This window comes from Periplaneta americana, chromosome 8 (assembly GCF_040183065.1).
Source record: "Periplaneta americana isolate PAMFEO1 chromosome 8, P.americana_PAMFEO1_priV1, whole genome shotgun sequence".
NCBI lineage: Eukaryota > Metazoa > Arthropoda > Insecta > Blattodea > Blattidae > Periplaneta > Periplaneta americana.
This window is the reverse complement of record NC_091124.1, coordinates 178,734,923-178,761,305: the sequence shown is the minus strand read 5'-3', so window position 1 is coordinate 178,761,305 and position 26,383 is coordinate 178,734,923. Positions and strand designations below refer to the sequence as shown.

Here is a 26,383-nt window from a genome sequence, read left to right as displayed (position 1 = left end):
TATTATTATTATTATTATTATTATTATTTAACAGTAACTATGATTTAATTCAATTATTTTTAAGTTATCTCTACAGAAAGAAGTGGTTTCGAAAATATAACTTAATAATTATGTTAATTCTTGTGTTTATTAATTTTCCTCCATCCTCCTCTTGCTCCTTCTGACCTCGCTCTAATCTTTCTTGAACACTATCTTCACTGCCTTCTCATTTGCTTGCCTTTCCTCATTTCAGACCTTCTATCTGCAGCTTAATCCCCTATATTTTCATCTTCTCCTTCCTTCTGTCTGCCTTATATGTTTTCTTTCCCTTTATTCTTCTCCTAATAAAAGTTTGAATCTTTAGTATTCGTTCATTACTCTCTTGCCGAGTTCAGATTCTGGTATACATGTCTAAACGAGCATATTCCATTCTCTTTTGTTACTAAAAACTTCTTACGTCGGATGAAATACGAGATTTTGAAACATCTAGGATGAGTGGCATTATTAGTTATAGAACATAAAGCGTATAATGTTCTACATTTCTCTCCATATAGCGAAGGACATGCAAGGTTAAAACTATATTAACATCGCCTATGAAGCAGTAAGTTTTGTAACACTTTATATCTATTTTGCACAACACGTAAATATCATATCGAGTGCTTGAAATATTCCCACATAAATTTGATTGCTTCGTTCTCCTTAAATGAGCTTAGAAATGAATAGCGCCGACTGGGTTGATGTGTCTTTCTTGCAATACGTTATCCACCATCTGTCAGAGAGGTGGGAATAAAAAACAACCTCTTAACGAGCTAAATTATACAGCGTTCCGAATAGAAAGCGGAGGCATATCGGACATAAGGATGAGCATGTCATGACCATACTGCTCTTCAAAGAAAACAAAAAAAGCTGCATCACAAACTAGTTGTGTGTGACTGTGTGGAGACTATAAAACCGTGACAGGTTGCAGGCGGCCCCTCAGTTGTGTCTTGTGAGGAAGAGGAAGTTACTCCGAGAGGGATAACAGCTCCGAGGGAATCATGAGGCTCTTGGTAAGTGCGGTGCAGTGATGCGTGATATTGGAATCGACCCCGTGGTCATCCGGAAATCTGTGAAGTTCAAATGAATGGCAACTTTAAACTTTAATACCGATGAGAGATTAATATCAGGAGCAATCATCCACTGTAATAGCTAGCAATAACCTGAGTGCTGGCCTTAAAAATATGAAGAGTTCGCGGGAAAAACTATGAATGTCACATTTCTGTTAAGGATTAGATAATGATCTAGTTGAGTCTATAACTGCAAGATGTAGTGCTGTTTCTATAGAAAATAGAGGAAAGGTTTACTGTATTCGTGGTGATAATTCTCCTTTTTACCATTTTCCGCTTTAGAATATGCCATTAGGAAAGCTCAGGATAACAGGCAGGGTTTGGAATTGAACGGGTTATATCAGCTTCTTGTCTATGCGGATGACGTGAATATGTTAGGAGAAAATCCACAAACGATTAGGGAAAACACGGAAATTTTACTTGAAGCAAGTAAAGCGATCGGTTTGGAAGTAAATCCCGAAAAGACAAAGTATATGATTATGTCTCGTGACCAGAATATTCTACGAAATGGAAATATAAAAATTGGAGATTTATCCTTCGAAGGGGTGGAAAAATTCAAATATCTTGGAGCAACAGTAACAAATATAAATGACACTCGGGAGGAAATTAAACGCAGAATAAATATGGGAAATGCCTGTTATTATTCGGTTGAGAAGCTTTTATCATCTAGTCTGCTGTCAAAAATCTGAAAGTTAGAATTTATAAAAAAGTTATATTACCGGTTGTTCTGTATGGTTGTGAAACTTGGACTCTCACTCTGAGATAGGAACATAGGTTAAGGGTGTTTGAGAATAAGGTGCTTAGGAAAATATTTGGGGCTAAGCGGGATGAAGTTACAGGAGAATGGAGAAAGTTACACAACGCAGAACTGCACGCATTGTATTCTTCACCTGACATAATTAGGAACATTAAATCCAGACGTTTGAGATGGGCAGGGCATGTAGCACGTATGGGCGAATTCATAAATGCATATAGAGTGTTAGTTGGGAGATTGGAGGGAAAAAGACCTTTGGGGAGGCCGAGACGTAGATGGGAGGATAGTATTAAAATGGATTTGAGGGAGGTAGGATATGATGGTAGAGACTGGATTAATCTTGCAATAGGATAGGGATCGATGGCGGGCTTATGTGTGGGCGGCAATGAACGTTCTTGTTCCTTAAAAGCCATTTGTAAGTAAGTACCATTTTTCTTAAGAACAACATTAAATTTCGCAGTGATCCATTGAATTAGATAATGACATCAACCTTAACAAAACTATGACATTCATCGTTTTCCCGCGAACTCTTCATATGTTAAAGGCTCTTCCTTCGCCTTGGTGAAAGGTCATCATATAACTACCCAACCTCTTGATGGTCCTTCCAGTGACAGTTGTGTTCACGCGCTGTATAAGGTAATCAAGCTCAATTCTGTGTTGAATAAATCGGAAATTCGATCAAAACAGGTTTCGAAATGGACCGGAGCAGACCGGTTCATGAATTTCACGAACCTTTCCGTTCCGTCTCGTAAAAAATAATTATTGTCCGATTCGGTTCGTTTCAATTTTGCATTAAGATATAGTACTTTAATCTATTTTTCAATTAAGGGTACTGGGTACTCTGAGCGCATGGCTTTTGTGTATAAATTAAATGAGTTAAGAAATTTTGATATTATTCTTCAGCTTTTAGATCTATCAATTTACAATTTTTACAACATACACACATTAAATCCAGACGTTTGAGATGGGTAGGGCATGTAGTAAGTATGGGCAAATTCAGAAATGCATATAGAGTGTTAGTTGGGAGACAGGAGGGAAAAAGACCTTTGGAGAGGTCGAGACATAGATGGGAGGATAATATTAAAATGAATTTGAGGGAGGTGGGATATGATGATAGAGAGTGGATTAATCTTGCACAGGATAGGAACCGACGGCGGGCTTATTGAGGGCGGCAATGAACCTCCGGGTTCCTTAAAAGCCATTTATAAGTAAATAAGCACACAATATTTTCAGATATATTTAGGTTTTTAGATTATTTTTCTACCTCACGCAATTTTATAAAAAAAATTAAACCTGATTAGTATTAATTAAATTTAAGTTAAAAACATGAGTATTTTGGGAATATTTTTCTCAGAAACTACTGGGGCTAGAACTACTGCATATTCCTATTTCTATTTCATATGGTAGTGAAAAAGCATGACCACTTTCACATGCTTATCAAAATTATTATGAATTTTACAGCCAGAAAAGTATGAAAAAAAATATATGAAAATTTTTCAATAATCTTTTTCAGGACGGAAAATATTTTTTTTCTATTGAACTAATAAATATAATGTAAGAAAAATTGTGTAAAATACAGTCAACTGCATTAGAATTATACGTGAATTTTTAGGAGCCTGTAATGCAAAGGGTTTCCGAGAATAATGTTCGTAAAATGTGTATATTTTTAACTTAAATTTAATTAATATTTTTCAGGTTTAACAATTTTTATAATATCAAGTATATCATTTAGAAACATAATCTAAAAACCAAAGTTTACCTGCAAATATTGTGTGTATGCTGTAAAAATAAATTGATAGATTCAAAAGTTGAAGAATAAATGGCAAAATTTCTTCTCTCATACACAACAGCCATACGCTGAGCCTACCCAGTCCCCTTGAATTGTTAGTAATAATGACAAAGGCACTGTATGGACTATTTTATTGTATTATATCACTTCTATAAGCTCTCGATAATTTATAACACTCTTGCAGCATGCATTTCATATGTTTAATTCTGCATTGGGTATCGTTGTGATTCTGAACAATAGCGCGGCGTTAATGAAATTAAAAAAAAATCGATATTTAGCAACACTTTATCGCTCCATATCGAGCTAGTGATCACATGTCATAGGCCACTGCTAGGCAGAGAGTCGAACTTCTTATTGTTGAAACTACAGGGACATCATTGGCTACGGACTGGAAGGTCCAGGGTTCGATCCCAGGTGGTGACAGGATTTTTTCTCGTTGCCAAACTTTCAGAACGGCCCCAAGGTTCACTCAGCCTTCTATAAAATTGAGTACCGGGTCTTTCCCGGGGGTAAAAGGCGGTCAGAGCGTGGTGCCGACCACACCACCTCATTCTAGTGCCGAGGTCATGGAAAGCATGGGGCTCTACCTCTATGCCCCCCAAGTGCCTTCATGGCATGTTACGGGGATACCTTTACCTTTTTTTTTTACAGGGACATCATTTTATTTTTACTTCAATTTTTATTATACCTGAGTTTTTTAATGTACTTCACTCCCACCCCTTCTACTAATGAAGTTCAATCTTCCTCCAAACAGATCCAAGACCGCATATACAGTCATAGTAGCCTTACGGCCATAGTGAACATTACGTTCCAAAAATATGTTCGCGTTTTCCAGTGACGGAAGACCTTTCAATATTGAATCATTTTCGCACAGGTACTGTCGTCCATTTGCCTACGTCGTATCCCCCACCAGCGTTTATTCGCCAGCTAGTGGCTGGGCTGTCCTAACCTTTTTCTGAGACCATTAATTTCTGTTAGGAATTGGACGTCTACGTAATATTATACCCATGAAATTATTTAAAATAACTTAAATAAAAGGGCCTCGTTAAGTAATTAACTGTCACGTGATTTCCTCCCTTTCTACAACCCTACGACATAACCACTTGGACGGACAGTAGATAGCATGTCTGAGTAATTTTATCGTTCCGGATCGGGCAGAAGTGAAGATTGAATTTACAGTACGTAAGGTACTCTTTTATAGAGTAGGTACAGAATTATTTCAACATGAGTTACTAGTACGAAGAACGAAACTGGTAATTGGGATTAGGTACAATAGTCTATAGTGCGATAATTTGCACATTAGAACTGAAGCCTGTATCGAAATGAACGGCCACCATTTTCAAAAATGTGTTTAAATGTCCATTTTATGATTATTTTTCAATTTAACTTCATTCTCTACAGTATACGCTAATGTGCTGTAGATAGTATAATATACACTGCATAATGAATACGTCCACATGGACAGCTCAGTTCGTGAGTAAAACACTCATTGTTCATACTGTACTGTATTTTGATTAAACAAAAGCCTAATGAAAGCGCGATATTTCCTAGTTTACATAAATGGATGAACTACTTTTCTTCCCTCCTATACCTAGTAAAGTGATTTGTTTGCATATTACGCCAGTATCATCGAACTCCAGTCATGGAAGGGGGTAGCAAACGGCGTTGATCCAGAGGTATAGCCAAGTTAATATTAAAAATGTTAGTAAAAAATAAAATGATGTCTCTGTACAACCTGAGTATCCATTTCAAAGACTTTGCGAAACAAATGTTCCAGTCACAAGTGTAGGACCGGAAATTGTTTTCTTTCTCTAGTAATAACATTCGCGTTTAAGTATTATTATTATTATTATTATTATTATTATTATTATTATTATTATTATTATTATTATTATTATTATTATTATTATTATTATTATTATTAAAGAAATGTGCATTTCATTAGCTATATATTGTTTTCGGCTGAATGAAGTGAATACTGTTCGTGGTTTCCGTCTATGTAAATATGATAAAGGGATGAAAATTTCGGTAGACTTGTATTCGAAATTTTTATAAATCCGTATATAAATATTTCAATGTTAATTATTGGGCTATCAAATGCAAAGCTCGCCTTATCCAGGTAAAGTGATTTGTCAGGAAACAGGAATAACCGTTATGAATATGGGCAGTTTTGTATTTGATAGTAGTTTTCTGAGCTCTATGGAAGAGGAATTACACAAGATTTGCAGTAGATAGAGAGCTGCAAGAAGTACAACATCCCATATGTAGCTCTTATTTCTTTCTTTTAATTTTGGATAAGGCAAGTTTTGCACTTGATAATCTCATATATATTTAGTTTGGTAATACGCGGCGTCATCTCACTGGTCATTAATTCCATTGTCAACATCAACACCACTGTGTCCAAGAAAATACAGAGCGTTTCGGTTCATGAGAACATCCATTTCGAGCCATGGACCAAATACAAATATAAGAAAGTGTAACAGAAAGATGACACATAGGCCTACTTTGGCACTATACGTTTTGTGGGTTCCGTAATAATTCAGTCCCTGCATCATGTGAATATATTACCATTTTTAACGTGCATCATTTTTCTACGTTCCACTTAAGAAAAAGTGTAACAAAAGTTACAATGACATCTATGGAAGTTTCGTCGATCTCACCCGCAATCAATTGTTTAGTTTAAGAGATTCATTTATTTGTTCATGACCCAAGTTATGCTTCTACTACGTACAACATTGATTAAATGGAATGCGCAAATTATACTTATTATGTTGACAAGACCATGTTTTTATACATTTTAAGAAGTTGTGTGAATCGCAGCATTTCCTAAAATAAACTACCCAGTCACCCAGGATATCGTCCATTTATGTAGAAAATTTCAACTATAACGATGATATATCTATACTAATAATAAATCTGTAGCCGAAATTTTTCTGGTAATTTTCGATTTTCCAAAAATAATTGGTCCTAACATATATAATTAACCACCCTGAAACCGAAAATCGCTTTTTTGAAATTCTTGTCGTTCTGTCTGTCTGTCTATATGTTTGTTACCTTTTCACGCGATAATGGCTGAACGGATGTCGATGAAAATTAGAATATAAATTAAGTTCGTTGTAACTTAGATTTTAGGCTATATGGCATTCAAAATACATTATTTAAAAGGGGGGTTATAGGGGGGCCTGAATTACATAAATCGAAATATCTCGCTTATTATTGATTTTTGTGAAAAATGTTACATAACAGACGTTTCTTTAAATATAATTTGCGATACGTTTTATTCCTTGAAAAATTTTGATAGGACTGATATTTAATGAGATAAATGAGTTTAAAATTTAAATAACTGCCATCTAAGGCCGTGTAATGAATTAAAAAACAAATGACTTCGTCTATAAGGGGCCTTGGACAGCAACAATCGAAAGCTATGAAAGATAGCCTACAGATAATGTTTCTGCGTTTCTATGAAGTAATATCGGAAGCTAAATTAACCGATTTGTATAATTAATTATTATTTCACCATTGGAAAGTGTAGTTTCTCTGGATGGACATAATGCTATAATGTTATCACAGTAACTTCTGAGTGAATCGAGGACAGGTAAGATTAAAATAGATTCTTATGCACAGAAAACTTGATAGGCTATTCTGTATATTCGTTTCCTGTATTTCCTAAACTAATTTTTATGACCAAATGAGTGGTCTCTGGATCAAAATGATCGCATTTTAATTTTTTAATTCAATTTAAATTAAGTAATATAATAAACGATTTATCCTTCTATCAAACACGAATGTTCCCTGGATCAAATATCCTATTTTAATTATATAATTACTTTATATATATTTCTAACGAGTGCAGCGGAGCGCACGGGTACGGCTAGTTAATTAATAAATTAATAATACACAGTATTTTGATGCTCTTTATTTCAGTGATTTTTATCTCCATACATGGGAGCGGTCTGTGTTAAACAGTTCCTATAGATCTCTGATTTCTGTATCATATGGACTTGGAAAAGATTCACAAGAAACTTTTTTTTTTTATATAAAAGCTCATCGAAATATTAAACTTAATTCTAGTTTAATAAAAATTTATTATTTGTTCACAAACAGAAATGATTAATTTAACACAATTTTATAAATAGGGTTACTTAACTGTGGTTTTAATTTTCAAATGAATCCAATTCTCTGTAATGGCATTATTAATAATTAATTATTTAAAACATCCCATTCATTGGCGTCATACTGATGTGTGAATGATTTGGATAATCAATAAAATGTTTTCTTGTATCGAGACTAAGCCTAATGGAATGAGGAAGCGATTATGAAGTAGTACTTAACGAGAAAGCTCTGTCTTGTTAAATTTAAATGCGGGAAGTGTGAAGACGAAAATAAAAAGAAATACGGCACAATCTGGGCTATACTTAACCCAGTTATACGTAGTATTGCCTCGTACGTAATCATGCCCTTGCAAAATTACATTTAAATTAATTCTTATTTGTACGTTTTTAATTTCTATGTAATTGGCTTTTTAAGCAGTGGACAACATACATTAGGAAATTATATGATAACAAAGATAATGATTTGGACAATGAACCAATGGTAGGTACAAAAGAGGAAATTCCAGTAATACCTATTGAAGTCATTCAAGATGCAATTACAAAACTAAAAAACAGGAAAGCAACAGGAATAGACAATGAAATGATTAAATACGGGGGAGGCAAATTAACTGAAGACATTTTCCAATTATTCAGGAGAATACATTTAGGTATGAAAATACCAGAACAATGGAGAGAAAGCCATAACGATACCAATATCTATTAAGAAGGTAGTAAAAACAGATCCAGAGAATTACAGAGGTATCTGTCTATTGAATTCTATCCAAAAATTACTTACTTATTACTCACTCTCTTATTTACTTACTTTCTTACTGGCTTTTAAGGAACCCGGAGGTTCATTGCCGCCCTCACATAAGCCCGCCATCGGTCCCTATCCTGAGCAAGATTAATCCATTCTCTATCATCATATCCCATCTCCCTCAAATCCATTTTTATATTATCTTCCCATCTATGTCTCGGCCTCCCTAATGATCTTTTTCCCTCCGCCCTCCCAACTAACACTCTATATGCATTTCTGGATTCGCCCATACGTGCTACATGCCCTACCCATCTCAAACGTCTGGATTTAACGTTACTAATTATGTCAGGTGAAGAATACAGTGCGTGCAGTTCTGTGTTGTGTAACTTTCTCCATTCTCCTATAACTTCATCCCTCTTAACGCCAAATATTTTCCTGAGAACCTTATTCTCAAACACCCGTAACCTATGTTCCTCTTTCAACGTGAGAGTCCAAGTTTCACAACCATAAAGAACGACCGGTAATATAATTGTTTTATAAATTCTAACTTTCAGATTTTTTGACAGCAGACTGGATGATAAAAGCTTCTCAACCGAAATAATAACAGGCATTTCCCATATTTATTCTGTGTTTAATTTCCTCCCGAGTGTCATTTATATTTGTTACTGTTGCTCCAAGATATTTGAACTTCTCCACCTCTTCGAAAGATAAATTTCCAATTTTTATATTGCCATTTCGCACAAATTTCCGTCACGAGACATAATCATATACTTTGTCTTTTCAGGATTTACTTCCAAACCTATTTCTTTACTTGCTTCAAGTAAAACCCTCGTGTTTTCCATAATCGTTTGTGAATTTTCTCCTAACATATTCACGTCATCCCCATAGACAAGCAGCTGATGTAACCCGTTCAATTCCAAACCCTCTCTGTTATCCTGGACTTTCCTAATGGCATACTCTAGAGCAAAGTTAAAAAGTAGAGGTGATAGTGCATCTCCTTGCTTTAGCTTTAATCCAAAAATTATTAACAAAAATAATAACTAAAGAAATAACCCAACTAGGAATACCTGAAGAACAACAAGAATTCTGGCAGAATAGATATATGATAATGCAATATTCACATTGAGACAGATAGCTGAGAAAGCTGTCGAATTGAACAAGCCGGGTTATCTATGTTTTATAGATTTAACAAAGGCTTTTGATAGAATTAAAATAAAAGATGTTATGGAAATACTAAAGAAAAAAAGAACCAAATATAACATTATAAAACTCATAAAAGATCTTAATGTTAATAACTACACAAGAATAAAGGTAGATGACCACCTAACTGATAAGGTTCCTATAGCAACAAGAGTAAGACAGGGTGACAGCCTTAGCCCTAATCTGTTCAGTGTGATCACGGACGAAATAATAAAGGAAACTAAAGTAGGAACTTGGGGTTACAGATTGGGGAATAAGGACATTAAAATTATATGCTTTGCTGATGATGTGATCCTTTTAGCAGATAACGAAGATAACCTACAGACATTGCTATATAAATTTCAAATAACAGCAGAAAGATTTAACATGGTGATATCAGAAAATAAAACAAAATCACGGACTATCTCAAGGCAGCCACTCAGATGTAAACTTGCAATATACGATAAACCCATAGAACAAATAATGAGTTTCAGTTACTTAGGAACAAAAATAACAAGCAATAAAATTTTTGAGGAAGAAGTAAGAGAACAGTATACAAAAGCAAACAAAATATCAGGATGCAAATCAAGCTTTCAGGTATAACTCCCTGTAAAGCTAATTTGAATAATTTCGAGGGAAAAATTGTTCCGGGGCCGGGTATCGAACCCGGGACCTTTGGTTAAACGTACCAACGCTCTCCCAACTGAGCTACCCAGGAACTCTACCCGACACCGATCCAATTTTTCTCTCTATATCCACAGACCTCAAAGTGGGCTGACAACCGTCAAGCAACCAACATTGAGTGCACACTAACTCTGTGTGACTTAAATTGTGGTGTCGGGTAGAGTTCCCGGGTAGCTCAGTTGGGAGAGCGTTGGTACGTTTAACCAAAGGTCCCGGGTTCGATACCCGGCCCCGGAACAATTTTTCCCTCGAAATTATTCAAATTAACTTTACAGGGAGTTATACCTGAAAGCTTGATTTGCGTAATACACATCACTGTACGTAACAGAAAACCACAATTTAAGTCACACAAAGTTAGTGTGCACTCAATGTTGGTTGCTTGACGGTTGTCAGCCCACTTTGAGGTATGTGGATATAGAGGGAAAAATTGGATCGGTGTCGGGTAGAGTTCCCGGGTAGCTCAGTTGGGAGAGCGTTGGTACGTTTAACCAAAGGTCCCGGGTTCGATACCCGGCCCCGGAACAATTTTTCCCTCGAAATTATTCATATTATCAGGATATCTAAGAGATGTAATTTGGAAAAATAAATACATGAACATAGAAAGCAAGATTAGAATATATAAAACGTGTATAAGGCCAGTATTAACATATGCAACTGACACTAGAGCAAAAACAAAAAAAAAACTGCAAAAATGATGACTACAACAGAAATTAGGGCATTACGAAGTATAGCTGGCGTTACGTTATATGACAGGCAGACGAATAATGAGATTAGGGAAAAATGTGGAGTGCAGGACGTGACAAAATGGATCAAGACTAGAAGAAAAGGATGGCGGGACCATGTATTAAGGATGACGGAAGACCGACTCCCGAAAATCGCAATGAAAGGAAAGTTGGACGCCCCAAGACCTTTGGGACGACCCCCTAAACGGTGGAAGGAAAGTTGGACACCAACGTCGGATTAAGACAGAAAAGTTAGAAAATACAGGATTTATCCTAAAACACGAGGAAGAAGCAGAAGAAGACTTTTTTAGTATCTAATTTGAATTGTACATATTTTTGTTCGCTCTGATATGTGATAAAGTTTCATTTTACCTTCACATGATTTGTCCTATGGCTTTAAATACATTTTAATCATTTCCTACAATACTCAAGGTGAGCTGAGGGATATGGGGAACATATAAGCCATGTGGCGGTAAAGACCTCTGTCTCTTTAAATCAGCGATCTGAAGGTTACGTGACTCGTACTAGACAAGATAACAAACTCACATAGTCTAGGTGAATGCAGAGCAGACATGCTTTTTCATATTCCAAACAATTCAAAACAGTTGCAGGTCACTCAGTATCTGTCTAGATAGATGTCATAAGTGACAGTAAAAGAAAGATATACTAGCTAGAAGACACAGGGACCACCTCTGTGGTGTAGGGGTCAGAATGCTGGTTTCTTACGCAGAGAACCCGGGTTCGATTCCCGGTCGGGTTGAATTTCCTGGTTGGGATTTTTCAGGGTTTTCCCTCAACCATAAGGCAAATGCCAGGAAATTCGGGCCACAACATCCCTGAATATCACCGGCCTCATTCATCACCGAAATCATATTCATAACAAATCAGTAATACATATACAGTCGCCATTTAGTTCACAACAATAGAACCAGTCTCAACAATAGTACACAGGCCTTCGGATTTCAACCAAAAATGAACTCGCTATATGACCAAAGATTTTAAAATGAGTATAAATAATAGCGAGAAAAAAAAAGACACAGGTTTATAAAAATAAGTTGAGGCAAATCCCAACAAAAGAAAACCTGAAATTGCAAGGGGTTTGTAATAAACATGCATAATATGAAAAACTTTTCAGCTGAACTACAGACAAAAATACAACGTACGGTGACTGAAAAAGAGTACATTCCAAGTGAAATGCTGATTTCTCTTCATCATTCATGATATTTTCCTATTTTTTAAATTTATAATTAGGCCTATTATACATTCTGTTTGTTGATTGTGTATGATTTCCAGTAAAATAATTCAAGACTAGAACGAAAATATCTGCATCTTAGGTCTATTTGATTTTACTTGTTACAAAATTGTTTTTTTTTTAAGGACGGCTTTTTTCATATTTCAAATCTCAATAAAACCTCAATTAACCTTATAATTACTTTAAAAATCAACAATTGTAACCTAGACTATCAGCCCACATGACCGGAATTGGATAAATCGCAATATAGCGAACGCCAGTAGGGGAAGTTATCCCCAGCCACATGAAATGTGCATTCCACACAACACTCGCCTATCACGTAGAGTGTCTGATGAGCTAGTAGGGGAAAAGTGGAAGGGGTCGTGGGCGGAGCTTCTACGTTCGCTATATTGCGATTTGCCCCCGGAATTATATATTTCCAATTAGTTTACCTCTAACAGAGTTTCTTTTTCAATTTCCCATAAATTTACTTTTCCTGACTTACGTCCTTTAAAAAAAAAATCGGTTCATATACAGAATAAAAGTACTGTCCCTTCATAATTAGTACCGTAATAAATTTCAAAATTGAAAAACGTAATTTTAGTAAACTAAAAAAAATCATTTATGATACCAGCGATCGAAATTGAGGAGAAATTAATTTCTTAGTATTTAGGCTTCAGTAACAGAGACAACACGTTGTCTAAATAATCCATATTACGTATATTCTCCTATACATAGTTCATAATTACTACTTATTTAATTAATTATACATAAATCCAAATACAATTCTTAATAATAAAATTGACTCCACTCTGACAAAAAAAAATTTCTTCAATTTTATCGGTAATGAATTTTACGCTACAGCTTTCACTCTTCTGCCACAAGATCCGCCGCTTCCTATAACAGACCGATTATTTAGTCCTAACAGCTCGGCGACACGAAAGAGGAGAAGTACTGTAATAGGATTAGTGGGGAGAGTTCCGGAGTAGAGATAAGGGCGAGCGGTCGGTAAAGGAATGCAGTACAGCTTAACTGTACTAGAAACATACCGCTCTACCGCACGCATGACAACCGATCGCTCCGAAGGCAAGGGAGTGACTAACCGCAACACCCCTTGGCGTAACTAAATGGACTCGCCTGACCCAGGCGCACATTGCCGGCGACTGTCAGGACTAAATAATCGTACTGTATTAGCATTACGTAAACCAATTAAATAATGATCCAGTATTCACTTTTTTGTCAACTAATTTCCTGCTTTCTGGAGCTATGCAATTAAAACCGAAATTAATATTTTGAATTATTCGCACTGCTAGTTTTTATTGTAGTAAGTAGAACTTTAAAAAAAATAATGAATACAAACTTTTAATAAAATTAACTGTAATAGTATATACTGTAGGCCCTATAATAAACTGACTAGGAATTTAAAATATGTTTACATTGTTATATATATATATATATATATATATATATATATATACTAATAATAAATCTGTAGCTGATATTTTTCTGGTAATTTTCGATTTTCCAAAAATATTTGGTCCTAACATATATAATTAACCACCCTGAAACCGAAAATCGCTTTTTTGAAATTTTTGTATGTTTGTTACCTTTTCACGCGATAATGGCTGAACCGATTTCGATGAAAATTATAAAATAAATTAAGTTCGTTGTAACTTAGATTATAGGCTATATGGCATTCACAATACGTTATTTAAAAGGGGGGGTTATAAGGGGACCTGAATTAAATAAATCGAAATATCTCGCTTATTATTGATTCTTGTGATATATGTCACATAACAAACGTTTCTTTAAAAATGATTTCTGATAAGTTTTATTCCCTGAAAAAGTTTGATAGGACTGATATTTAATGAGATAAATGAGTTTTAAAATTAAAATAACTGCCATCTAAAGCGGTGTATTGAAATAAAAAACAAATGACTTCGTCTATAAGGGGCCTTGGACACAACAATCGAAAGCAATGAAACATAGCCTACACAGAATGTTTCTGTGTTTGTATGAAGTAATATCGGAAGTTAAATTAACCGATTTGTATAATTAATTATTATTTCATCATTGGAAAGTATAGTTTCTCTGGATGTTATTACAGTAACTTGTGAGTGAATTGAGGACAGGTAAGATTAAAATAGCTTCTTATGCACAGAAAACTTGATAGGTTATTCTGTATATTCATTTCCTGTATTTCTTATAATAATGTTTATGAACATATTCATTTTTATCTCAGAGAATTAACGAACAACGGGAGTGTATTGATTTAGTATACAGTAATAGTACGTTAGCTTAGCAATCCATTATTTTATAATTCAGATTTTAACTATGCTCAATTGAATCGTGTTAAAATACATAAAATACATATGCAATAAATGCAATGCAAAAAAATTGGGTAATGAGCCAAGCAGATTATGTTGCGCTATTGTAAAAGTTGTTCCTCCTGAGATTCAAGAGATCCCACAACAAATTAAAAACTTTCTAATTCGAGTACATCCGTTATCAACCCACTTTTTCATAATATAATATAATATAAACATAATAATAAATCTGTAGCGAAATTTTTTCTGTTAATTTTCGCTTTTCCAGAAATAATTGGTAATAACAATTAAGAAACATGTTAAAGGAATTGTCATTGCACCAAATGAGTGGTCTCTGGATCAAAATGATCTCATTTTAATATTTTAAATACAATTTAAATTAAGTAACATATTAAAAGATTTATCCTTCTATCAAACACGAATGTTCCCTGGATCAAATGTCCTATTTTAATTATGTAATTACTTTATATTTATTTCTAAAGGGTACAGTACATATACATATATACATATATATTACTATACGTAAGTACAATTCTCGTTCAAATGACAATACAAGATCCTATAACCAATATTTCAAAGTTACGTCGAGTTAGATTACATTAATCTCAGTCAGTACATAGATTTAGTTTTCGGTGGTTCAATTTCCACCGCACTTTTCATTAGATATGATTTCGTGGCTTCAAATTAGAGTGAAAGTAAGCAATTTCGAGGGCCAACAAATCATTAGCGCGACATCTTTCAGAAGAGAAATAAAACCGGGACTTTGCGCCTAAACCTAAGGCACGTAGAAGAGCCATGTCTCTGAAGGAGATAGTTCCAAGTATAACTTTATCGGTAGTTTTTCTCTCATATCAAAATTCAACTTACCTAGTCACTCTGCTACGACAGGATGAAATTAATTTCTAACTATAACACATCCTACGCCGTTTCAACTCCGCGATTCTAGATAAGTACAGATTGGGAAATGGACTGACTTAATAAATCGGCATTAGTAATCACCAACTAATTTTTTATAAAAATGTTGTTTTATTTAACGACGGTCGCAACTGCAGAGGTTATATCAGCGTCGCCGGATGTGCCGGAATTTTGTCCCGCGGGAGTTCTTTTACATGCCAGTAAATCTACTGACATGAGCCTGTCGCATTTAAGCATACTTAAATGCCATCAACCTGGCCCGGGATTGAACCCGCAACCTTGGGCTTAGAAGGCCAGCGCTATACCAACTCGCCAACCAGGTCGACAATCTATTATATCCTTTAAATTTATGACTACAGTTGAATAACTAATTGGTGGTACGAAAAATGATCTCTGTTTTGAAGAAACTAGAAAAAATACTTCCTACTCTGAAACTCTGTCCTTACTAATTTTAAATTCTCTAAAAAGTCTTAGAAATGTTCACTGTAGATGTAATGACAGACAATATTTTCCATAATAGGGAGACTCTTTTTGTGCTCTTCTAGCAGAACTGGTTTATTCCTGTAAGAAATCTGAAATTCTTAGGAACTATTGCATCTATAGACACTCAGGCAGTGTCATAAGCCAATTATGAATAAAAGATCGGAATTTATCAATAATAATTCACAATTAATTCATTAATTTTATTTCAATAGGAAATAATATTTTCCTGAAACCTCAGTAATCACTTCTTGAAACCAATAACACTCTCCTCCTCAACATTACGGGCTTAAGAATACGGTATTAACTTTTCTTCTGCAATTTGCTATAAGTCCAACATGATTCATTCACTTACTTTATTTATTTTTATTTACTTATTTTTCATATACTAATCTACTTATATATTTACTAATTTACTTATTTATCTATTTACCTACTTATCTATTTATTTAATAATGAACTTATTTACTTACTAATTTACCTCTGTATTTACTAATTTACTCATTTATTTATTTACTTACTAATTTACTTCTGTATTTAATAATTTACTCATTTATTCATTTAATTATTTACTAATTAACTTATTTATTTACTAATTAACTTGTTTATTTACATTCACTTATTTAGTTACTAATTCACATATTTGTTTACTAATTCACTTACTTACTCACTTATTCATTCATTCATTCATTCATTCATTCATTCATTCATTCATTCATTCATTTCATTCATTTAATCTACTCTCTTAAAATGTGAAACAAAAGAGAACGTCGAGAGAGAAATTTTTTGTTCAGACGAAGTTTTATAAAAACACAGAACCAGGATCTCGTTGAAATATTTTCCTTTATTACACTATACAATGAACCGATAGCCCAGGAGAAGTTGTATACCTCAGTATACTGTAACAAAAATTGTTCTTTCTTAATTTGTCCAATCAACATTTCAATTGGAATATACTAGAAAAGGTCTATGAACAGACCTATAGTCGCGTCGATGTTATTTCCGGCGTGACTTCTCCTCTTTGCTTACGCCTTAGGAAGTAAAAGCTCTATAAAGTCTAGGTAGGTAATATCGTTCGCCATTTTTGTTCTTTCGTTGCCGAGCTACCAGACTTGTCGCACCGTTAAAATTATTATATCGTAGCTCCTATGATAATGAATCAATGCACTGTAATTGAGCAAATAATTGAGCGGCAAATAACATCCTCGTGTGCTTTCTGCGAACGTCAACGAAAGAGCCAAAATGGCGGGCGATTATATTAAGTATTTATCGAGCCCTAGGAAGTGCATAACATCATTAGCAGCGAATCACAAAACTCACACGTTTAAATGTAGCCGACCTGCAATGTGATTGGATGCCGGAAATAAGAGCGACGGGACTATAGGATAGATTTTGTAATTATCGCGATTATAAAAACACAATATAAAATTTCTGTCATATTATCTTCTCTTACTAGCACCCTAGATCATATATGTAACAGATAACCCATCGCTATGTTAAAATCGGCAGCACTTTGAAGAGAACAACGCTAGGATCACCACCCTTCCACCGTAAACGAACACGAGATGGCAGTACAGTCGCTAATGCAATTCAAATGGGATGGCAGCGTAGTAAACCTGACAAAAGTTGTTAACGTCAAAGCCTATAAGGCCGACCTATCTGGTCATATATGATCTAGGCTAGCATATAAGCAGAGACACAAATATCGTTACAAAAAAGACTAAATTTGTCGAAAATATGTAGAATATGTCAAAGTAGGCCTATTCACTATAGTATCAATGGCAACTAATATGTTATTAATATAAGATTCTTTTATTATGTTAGTGGGAATATATTCAACTATGACAAATCCAACCTTTAAATTTCCAATTTTAAACTAATGACTTCCAACTAGTAGATGATATGACACAATGATATATCGTTTCTCTTAGTTTACATTATGAAGCAGGAAAGTACCGAACCAGCGAGATTGGCTACATTGGGGGCGGGGAGTAAGCGGTAGTAAGTAAATAAATAAATGAGTAAATCAGTAAATAGAGGTAAATTAGTAAATAAATAAGTGAATTAGTAAGTAAATAAATAATTAAATTAGTAAGTAAATAAGTTCATTATTAAATAAATAAAAAGATAAGTAGGTAAATAGATGAATTAGTAAATTAATAAATATATACGTAGATTAGTATATGAAAAATAAGTAAATAAAAATAAATAAATAGAGTAAGTGGATGAATCATGTTGGACTTATAGTAAATTGCAGAAGTAAAGTTAATACCGTACTCTTAAGCCCGTGAAACATGGGTAATGAGCGACGTGAATGAGAATGAATTAAAACAGATATGGAAATAGATGTTCTTCGATAATTGCCAATATAATTTTAGTAATTATAATTATTATATATCATTATATAATCGTAAGTTGTAATGACATTTTCAGTTAACCTGCATGGAACCGAATCCGATACCTCTGTACTTTAGGAACAAATGCTACTATTATAATAGAACACATCGACAATGTTAAAGTAAAACATTAGTACCGTAATCGTGTGTCAGGTAATTCAGAATACATTCTTTAGGATACATATTAACTGCTCACAAAACTGTATTAGCCCTGCAGGACATCACTTTTACAGTTTTCTTTACCTTCTGAAATGGCACGTATTTGTTCAGACTATTTTTTCCTAAGTCTACCCGTACTTCATTTTCCTCTAGGTTTATATTTCAAGGCCATCTTATTATATCTGTCTGTCATTCTATCTACATGTTGTCGCCAATCTTTCCTGTATTTATTAACTACAGGGTGATTCAGTGACTATGTTACGAACTTTTAGGAATGATAGAGGAGACAATTATGAATAATTTTCATATAGCAACCTATATCCTGAAACATTCCTTTTGGTAGTTACAAGCTTAGATATTATGTTAGTCAGTGTAACCAGCTAGAATCGAACTCAAGGCCATCCTTTTGAAGTCTGGTTTCAGACGACCTTTTCTGCAAACGTTGTTGATTTCTCATAAACATGCGGTAAGTTAGTTGGCATCGTAAATAATATTTTGACTCATTAAATCTCGCAACTTGCTGATACCCATTTCATTTATGGAAGCGCAAAAGGAAATGCAAGGAAAGTTGCAATTTTTAAAGAGTCAAAATATAATTTACGATGCCAACTAGCTTATCCCATGTTTATGAGAAATGACCAAAGTTTACAAGAACAGGTCGTCTGCAACCAAACTTCAAAAGAATGGTCGTGAGTTCGATTCTAGCTGTTACACAGACTAACATATCTAGGCTTGTAACTAGCAAATGGAACGTTTCCGGACATAGATTCCTATATGAAAATTGTTCATTTGTCTCCTCTATCATCCCTAAAAGTTTGTAACATAGTCACTGAATCACCCTGTATTTAATTCAGTTGTCTGTAATTCTTGTCGAATTTTCATGTTACATTTTTTATCTAGTTTTGTATATCCAGCTATGGATTTAAGAAATATCATTTGTTCTGATTGAATTCTTGAAATATGTATTTTATCTTTTACCCATGTTTCTGATCCGTATGTGAGTTTCGGTATTGTCATTGTTTTATATAATTTTATTATTGAATCTTTGCGTGCTTTATGTTTGAGTATCCTTTTTAACGTTCCTGTAATGTTGATTTTTTGTTGATTTTTTCATTTAAATCTATTTCGTATTGGTGAGAGATAGTATACACCCAAAATATTTAGATTATGATACTTCTTGTTCAATATTTGTCATCTGTCTCTATTTTATGATTTTACTAGGCTTTTTCCTTTAAATGCCATAATTTTAGTTTTATTAGTCAGTGGATATTTTCATCCGATATTGTTTAATTAATTTATTTACACGGTGGATCGCTCTCTGTAAATCATCTTCATTTGTAGCCATCACTATCTATTTATTTTCATGTTGTTTTATGGTCTAGATATTAATGTAATAACTATGTAAGCAAATGTATTTAATTAGAATTAGAGTTTGGCTGGGCGGAAGAGAAGGCCTACTGGCCTTAGCTCTGCCAGATTAAATAAATTAGTACATTATGCAACGAGCCCATAATGGTGGTAATTAAGACGCGAGTATGTTTATGAAACGAGCGTAAGCGAGTTTCATAATTTTCATACGAGCGTCTTAATTACTACCATTATAGGCAAGTTTCATACGACTTTTTATTCTCGACCATATTTCTAACTTGAAATTATTCATAAGTATTCATGTTATTCTTATCTGACTGGGGAGCGGAAGTGACCTTGTGCAATATCTCGTAAATTGTTAGATGTGCGCAGACGCGAAAGTATTGACTTTTTCCGAGAAACAAATGTCATTGACCTTGATATAATCTAGAGGGTAAAATAAACATTAATCTTGATATAACCTTGAAATTGATTTAGATATTGAAAAACGAAATGACAAATTGAATTTATTTGAATATTATTTACAATTAACGCTAATTATTATAGTAACAGAACATAACTTTCTGCGACAGTATTGGATTTCCAACCTCCGTGACGTTTCGCTAGTTGTCTTTCGATTGCATAGGCCTATCCGAGAATAATATATACTTGCGCTTTCATATTGCTACAATGGTGTTTTCTGATTGGTGGAACAGGCTGCTACCAGGTGTATAATTTCGGCATGGTCGAGCATAAAAATTATTATTAAATTGTCTTGCGTTTCTCGAGTTAAAAACGCGATTTGTTGTCTGCGGATAATAAGGATTTTAATTCTATGTTTTTTTTTTATTTTAATACCTCCATTCACATTTTTTTTCCATTCTCTTACAATCGCATCTATAAATAGATTAAAAAGAGCAGTCGATAGAGGGTAACCTTGTTTAACACCGTTAACCCTTTGCAGCGCAGTGGTTACAGTACGTAATCACCTTTTAACTTTGAGTTTTCCGCCTACTTACAGAGTGGTTTTTATTTCAAAACTACTGTGAAGGACTAGAACAAACATTGGGTTATGTTGACAAAGCTGATATGTTGAAGTCCTTGTACGAGATTGATATAAAATGCAGAAGATAGTGGCACCGTTTTTTTTTTTTTTTTGGCATTTTGTGACTAATGCCTTCTTGGTATATTCATTGAGAGGTGAAGGTGGAGAACTGACTCTGAAGAATTTCAGGTTGGCTGTTGTGGATGATTTGGTCGCAGCTAATATTCCAAAACCTAAAGGGAGAAAGACAGTACTAAAATCTGTGCACCACTTCAAGCCAACGGTCCCATATGAGAAAAGATTCGATAAGGTGTCACATACGCCTGTGTGTGGATCTTCAAGACGCTGTGCTTATTGTAGCACTGAAGTTCAACCACACGGGAGTAAATGGGCCTGCAACACTTTTGGAGTGACACTTTGCTTTACTGAGACCAAAAACTGTTTCCTTTTGTATCATTCACAATAAGTCTGAAGGCATTGTATTCTGCAGTATTGCATAGTGGTTTTACCATGAAACCACCCATTTTCTGTGTCAAAAGTTGAAGTTTGTCAAATTTTTAAAATTTGAGGTAATTCTCTTAGACAAATAAACGTTTAATTTCATTGCAAACACAATTTTTTATTTCCCTCCCAAATGCGTGCACCAAAGGGTTAATAAATTACTGGACATCTTTTATTAGTTTTTATTTTTGTTCCGTCATAACCTATATACTTTTGATAACTTCTATTAAATGCAATGATATTCCTCTAACTTCTAAAACATTCCATAGTATCGATCTTGATACTTTGTCAAAGGCACTATTATTATTATTATTATTATTATTATTATTATTATTATTATTATTATTATTATTACAGATATTTCTATCGCTCCTGATGTTATGCAGCTGCATGACGACGTCCGAGCCCAGCAGCTCAACGTCGACGCCGACAACTACCACGGAGACCTCGACAGACGGTCAGATTACAAGCGATAAGAGCGAGGAAGATAAGGGTGACATCTTCGAGAGCGAAGCCATGAAGGTCCAGGAAGAAGAGGAAAAGGAGGAAGTGAGCAAGAGCAAGCGGACAATAGAGCGCAACCTAGGGTACGGCTTCAACGACATCGGCAGCAACCGCCTCAACAGACAGTCGGATGGCAAGTTCCGCAACTACTTCTCCCAGCCAGCAGCCCAGCAGGCGCACCCGTACCAACACGTCCGCTACTACTCCTCGGTGCGCACGGCAGGGACGCCTCAGCAGGACTTTGTCAGCAGGCAAGCTGAGCAGGGACATCGGCCCTACAGCACGATATCACCGTCAGCCGTGCCACAGCAGTCAGCAACAAGCTTCAACCACGCACCAGCCACGTTCCCCGCCGGAAGCGCCGTGGACTCTGCGACGCCTGAACCCGTCTACTTCGGCAAACCCTCTTACCAGCAGGTTTCGGCCTACAGGGGACCCAACAATGGCGCGCATGTCTTCTCATCCTCCGGTAGCTCCCACACGGCACCTCTCTTTTCCGGACCTCCCCCACACGCTCCAACATTCTACTCAGGACACTCCCTCGCGTCGGCGCACAACCCCTTCGCAACTGCCCCCAGTCACAACGTCCCGAACCCCTTTCTCTCAGGTCTCAACTTCCAGGGAGGTCCGATTCTGTACCAGCACCCCGGGAGCAGCGGCTTAGCCCTCCTGCAAAATCCGTCAGGCCACTTCGGTCCGCAGATCCTCCCAGTGATCATACTTCGCGTCGGCGGAGGAGACACTGGTAACCCATACCAGCACCAGGGCGCTGTGTCGCCCTCCTTCCTGCAGGGTCTGAACCTGCAGACGCTGCTGTACCCGGTACAGCAATACCAGGCGCCGCAGCATACTGTGTTCACGCCTGCTGATGCTGGCCAGACGCCTCAGTTTGTGTACCAGGACACGCCCTCGAGTGAAGCCGTCAAGACTCAGTACCAGACAGGTCAGCAAAAGGTGTCGTATACGTCAGCACAGCAGAAGAAGCCGCTAGCGTCCGCGTCTGTGCCAAGCCAGAATCAGAAGCAGAGGAAGAACGTCGTGGTCTTGAGCGAAGCGGGCGCACAGAGCGATAACTCTTACACTCAGTACAAGTACGACTACAAGGACAAGGCATAGAGTCGCTCATCTTATTTATTGGCATGGAACTAAGGAAGACTTCACCGCTGTAGGAAGGTTACCTTTGGATAGCAATCATTCGCAATGCAATCAAAAGCATAAACCTAAACCCAACTACAGAACTTGAACACTCCATAATAAAAATCAATCAATTACACAAAAAATTAACTATTAAAATCAGTGCATCGGACTACAAATGCTCACAGAACTTCAAATGTGTTGCGCAAATACGGCATATTTTGAAAGATAATGCACAGTCAACTTGTTACAGAACCAAGTCCTGTATGTGTTTATAATTTTCACTAATCTGCAGGGATATTATTCCAAAACGTGAAGAATGTCAGATTGGCCGGTAATGTCAATAAAACAGTGAAGTTCTTCTCGTCTTCAGGCAGGTAGTGAAAGTCATATTAATTCATTTATGTCATCCTACAGCTGGAAGAAATAGTATGTGGACATACACTATTTTAAGCTAAATAAACAGTGAAATTTTACTCGCATACTAATGTACTCTTTAATTCCAATTTACATCTCACACCGCTGAAGTATACGAATAATCGACACCATGAATTTAAATCAATGTTACCAAAGATACGTAAATTTGATAATTCTCAAAAACACCTCCATAATATTTGTACATTAAAATTATAAAGTAATATATGATTATAATCATTATCCAATTAGAAACACCAATCTGCAGGTTGTATTAAACCTTTACTATGTCGTATACCACTTACCATTCTTTTGTGTGTTCAGTATTTTAAATTATAACACGTATAAATGATACCTTAATATATTGTCTGGATATTACTTGCTGATTGATACTATATTATCTGCTATACTTCTATTTATCCTATCATGAAGCGTGTAACATTAAACAAGTAAGTTTAATTTGTTTACAGTTGTAAAGTATTATAAGAAAGTTTTGTTATATATCACCTCGAGAAACTCTATTATAAACTTGTCTTCACTGTAATGGATAGCTCTCAAACAGGCTCGTTTTTGTCCCGCTTGAGCTCTCAGATGGAACTGGCTCGAGATGTTCATTTCATAAGAAATCTCAAGTATTAAACTAGCACAACACTAGTGTTGATAGTCATAAGTAGATTTCGATTCTAGAATTCTGCAATTAGACCACGCACCATAAAAATGGTTAGTTACATGTTTTTTTTTTTTTTTAATTGATTCATTATCACAACCTTTAAGTACCTTATTCTTAGGAAATCCCATATGTTAAGTTTCTTATAACAAATTACTATTAAAATTAATAATTGAAGCAATAGGGTCAATTAGATCAAAAGTGTCTTCTACCTTTGCAAGTTATTTAGATTTTTTTTATAGAATTAACAACAAAATTTACAAAATATCCGTCTTTGCTACAATCAAATCCAAAGATACGGTAATCCAGAGGAAAATATCCTGTTACATTTAGAGTAGTATTAGGCCTACACAACAATACAATAAAGCAAGTTAGTATATTTAATTATCTGGGATGCTTCATTTCACGCAAAGAAGATAAGATTTGAAACTACAATAAAATTGTAAAGTTTCTAATGTGTATGCGGAATGTTGTACAGAACTTCAAATATTGGAAACAGTAGAATACTATGATACAGTTCTACCAGGCATTAGTGTTTCCACTTTTTACGCTAGCGAAAACTAGCCTCTGAACAAATCAAGATAAAGCAAAATCAAATTTACAGAGATACGTATTTGAATACAAATAATAGGATTTAGAGACTTGGATGATCATTTCCGCAATAAAGACACCAAAGAGTAATTAACCATCTTTAACTTGGGAGACTAAATTGAACAAGAATGGTATAGATGTGTTACAAAACACGTGGCTCATCTACTGCAGAATGACAAAAGTCATTTTGCAATAAATATCACGCGGACGATGCTTTCTTGGGATATCTATATTACGATGGAAGATTATCTTCAAGACGGAAGAGGCTAATAGTCTATCCTTGCAGCATAAGCAAACATTACATAATATGTATTTTACCTATATTTTTCAACAACTTCAAGAGGTTTTAAATTACAATTAATCAATTTCAATGGAAATTATTTCGAATGTCCCATGGGAATAGGGGTTGCTCTTTTTGTCTCAGTTTTCGAAGTATAATTCTAGTGCAGAATTTTACTTAGCAGATTAGCAGATCAGCTTATTGCGTTACAACTGAAATTAAGTTACAAATTGCACCATATTGACCTCATATTCAAGAACTATATTATATCGTTACGAATATTCATATGTAATACCGGTACGAAATTGACTGAGCAACTCCCACAAAAGTAACTGTAATTGAAACATCATCACACAATAAGGTACAAAATACAAACTTGCAGATATCTATAACAACAAACTCTTTGTTCACAATTCAGAATATATAAGAAATAACTTACTGATTTACAAGATAAATCAATATTGATCACAAGTTGTACCTGAAGTTCTTTATGGAGATGTTTGATAGAGACCAATCATTTTATTATTACAAAATACGACATATTAAGAGAACTACTGTTTTAGTTACTTGGACTCAACTTAATAAACATGTTATTTTTTGTAATAATACTTGAATTTTGTAATAAATATGGCATTACACGTCATTAAACTTTCATGACTGAATGAAAAGTGATTATTGTCCTGCATTGAGTGCATTAATACCAAATTGCAGGTTTTCAAACAAACCACAAAAACAAGTTTCTCCTGTATCACAACTGGGTGAAAGATTAGTTCTTTAATTACTATAATTAAGGATCATGTATAAGAATGTTAATGTTAATAAAATTGTTTGTTTATTGTTGAGCTACGAGTCTTTCCAATCCCTTCACCTGTCGTATGAATACATCAATGTCAACGTCAGAGAACAAAAGAATATTGTGTTTTCACGCTCACTGCTGGATGAAGAGCTGTTCAGCACCGGCAATTAGAGCAGATATGTACGAACCAACCCACAAACATACCATCGCAACTGTCGTAAAGTTATTCCATCACAAATTTGTACACAACTAGCAACACATTTCCAGATTTGACTCGTTGCTTTGGAAACAAGGAACATTAGTCATCACTTGTTTGTGAGCTATTTTGTAGTTACAAATTACCAACAGAATATGGATTATCATCCCAAAGTGTAAGATATTAAAGAAACACGAGTTACATATGAAACAATTAGTGTAGAGAAGTGATCTCCTTCGTAATTTTACTTTTAATTGGTTTATGAAAATTTTCATCAAGTTGTGAATGATATCAGCATTAACAGTACATTTTCTTTAACTATTTTTTAAATGAAATCAT

General features: G+C 35.0%; 1 protein-coding gene across 2 annotated transcripts; it reads left to right on the top strand.

Annotated features, from left to right (window-relative positions):
* Window positions 1-923: 923 nt before the first annotated feature.
* On the top strand, window positions 924-25,896 carry LOC138705277 (uncharacterized). 2 transcript variants are annotated; one of them, XM_069834121.1, is made up of 2 exons: window positions 924-1,028; window positions 21,820-25,896. In XM_069834121.1, exons 1-2 carry the CDS (start codon window positions 1,017-1,019, stop codon window positions 23,080-23,082), a joined length of 1,275 nt encoding a protein of 424 aa, XP_069690222.1. In that variant the 5' UTR covers window positions 924-1,016; the 3' UTR covers window positions 23,083-25,896. The 2 variants fall into 2 exon arrangements, with proteins under 2 accessions (XP_069690222.1, XP_069690223.1); XM_069834122.1 differs by having other exon boundaries at window positions 990-1,028; window positions 21,849-25,896.
* Window positions 25,897-26,383: the final 487 nt, after the last annotated feature.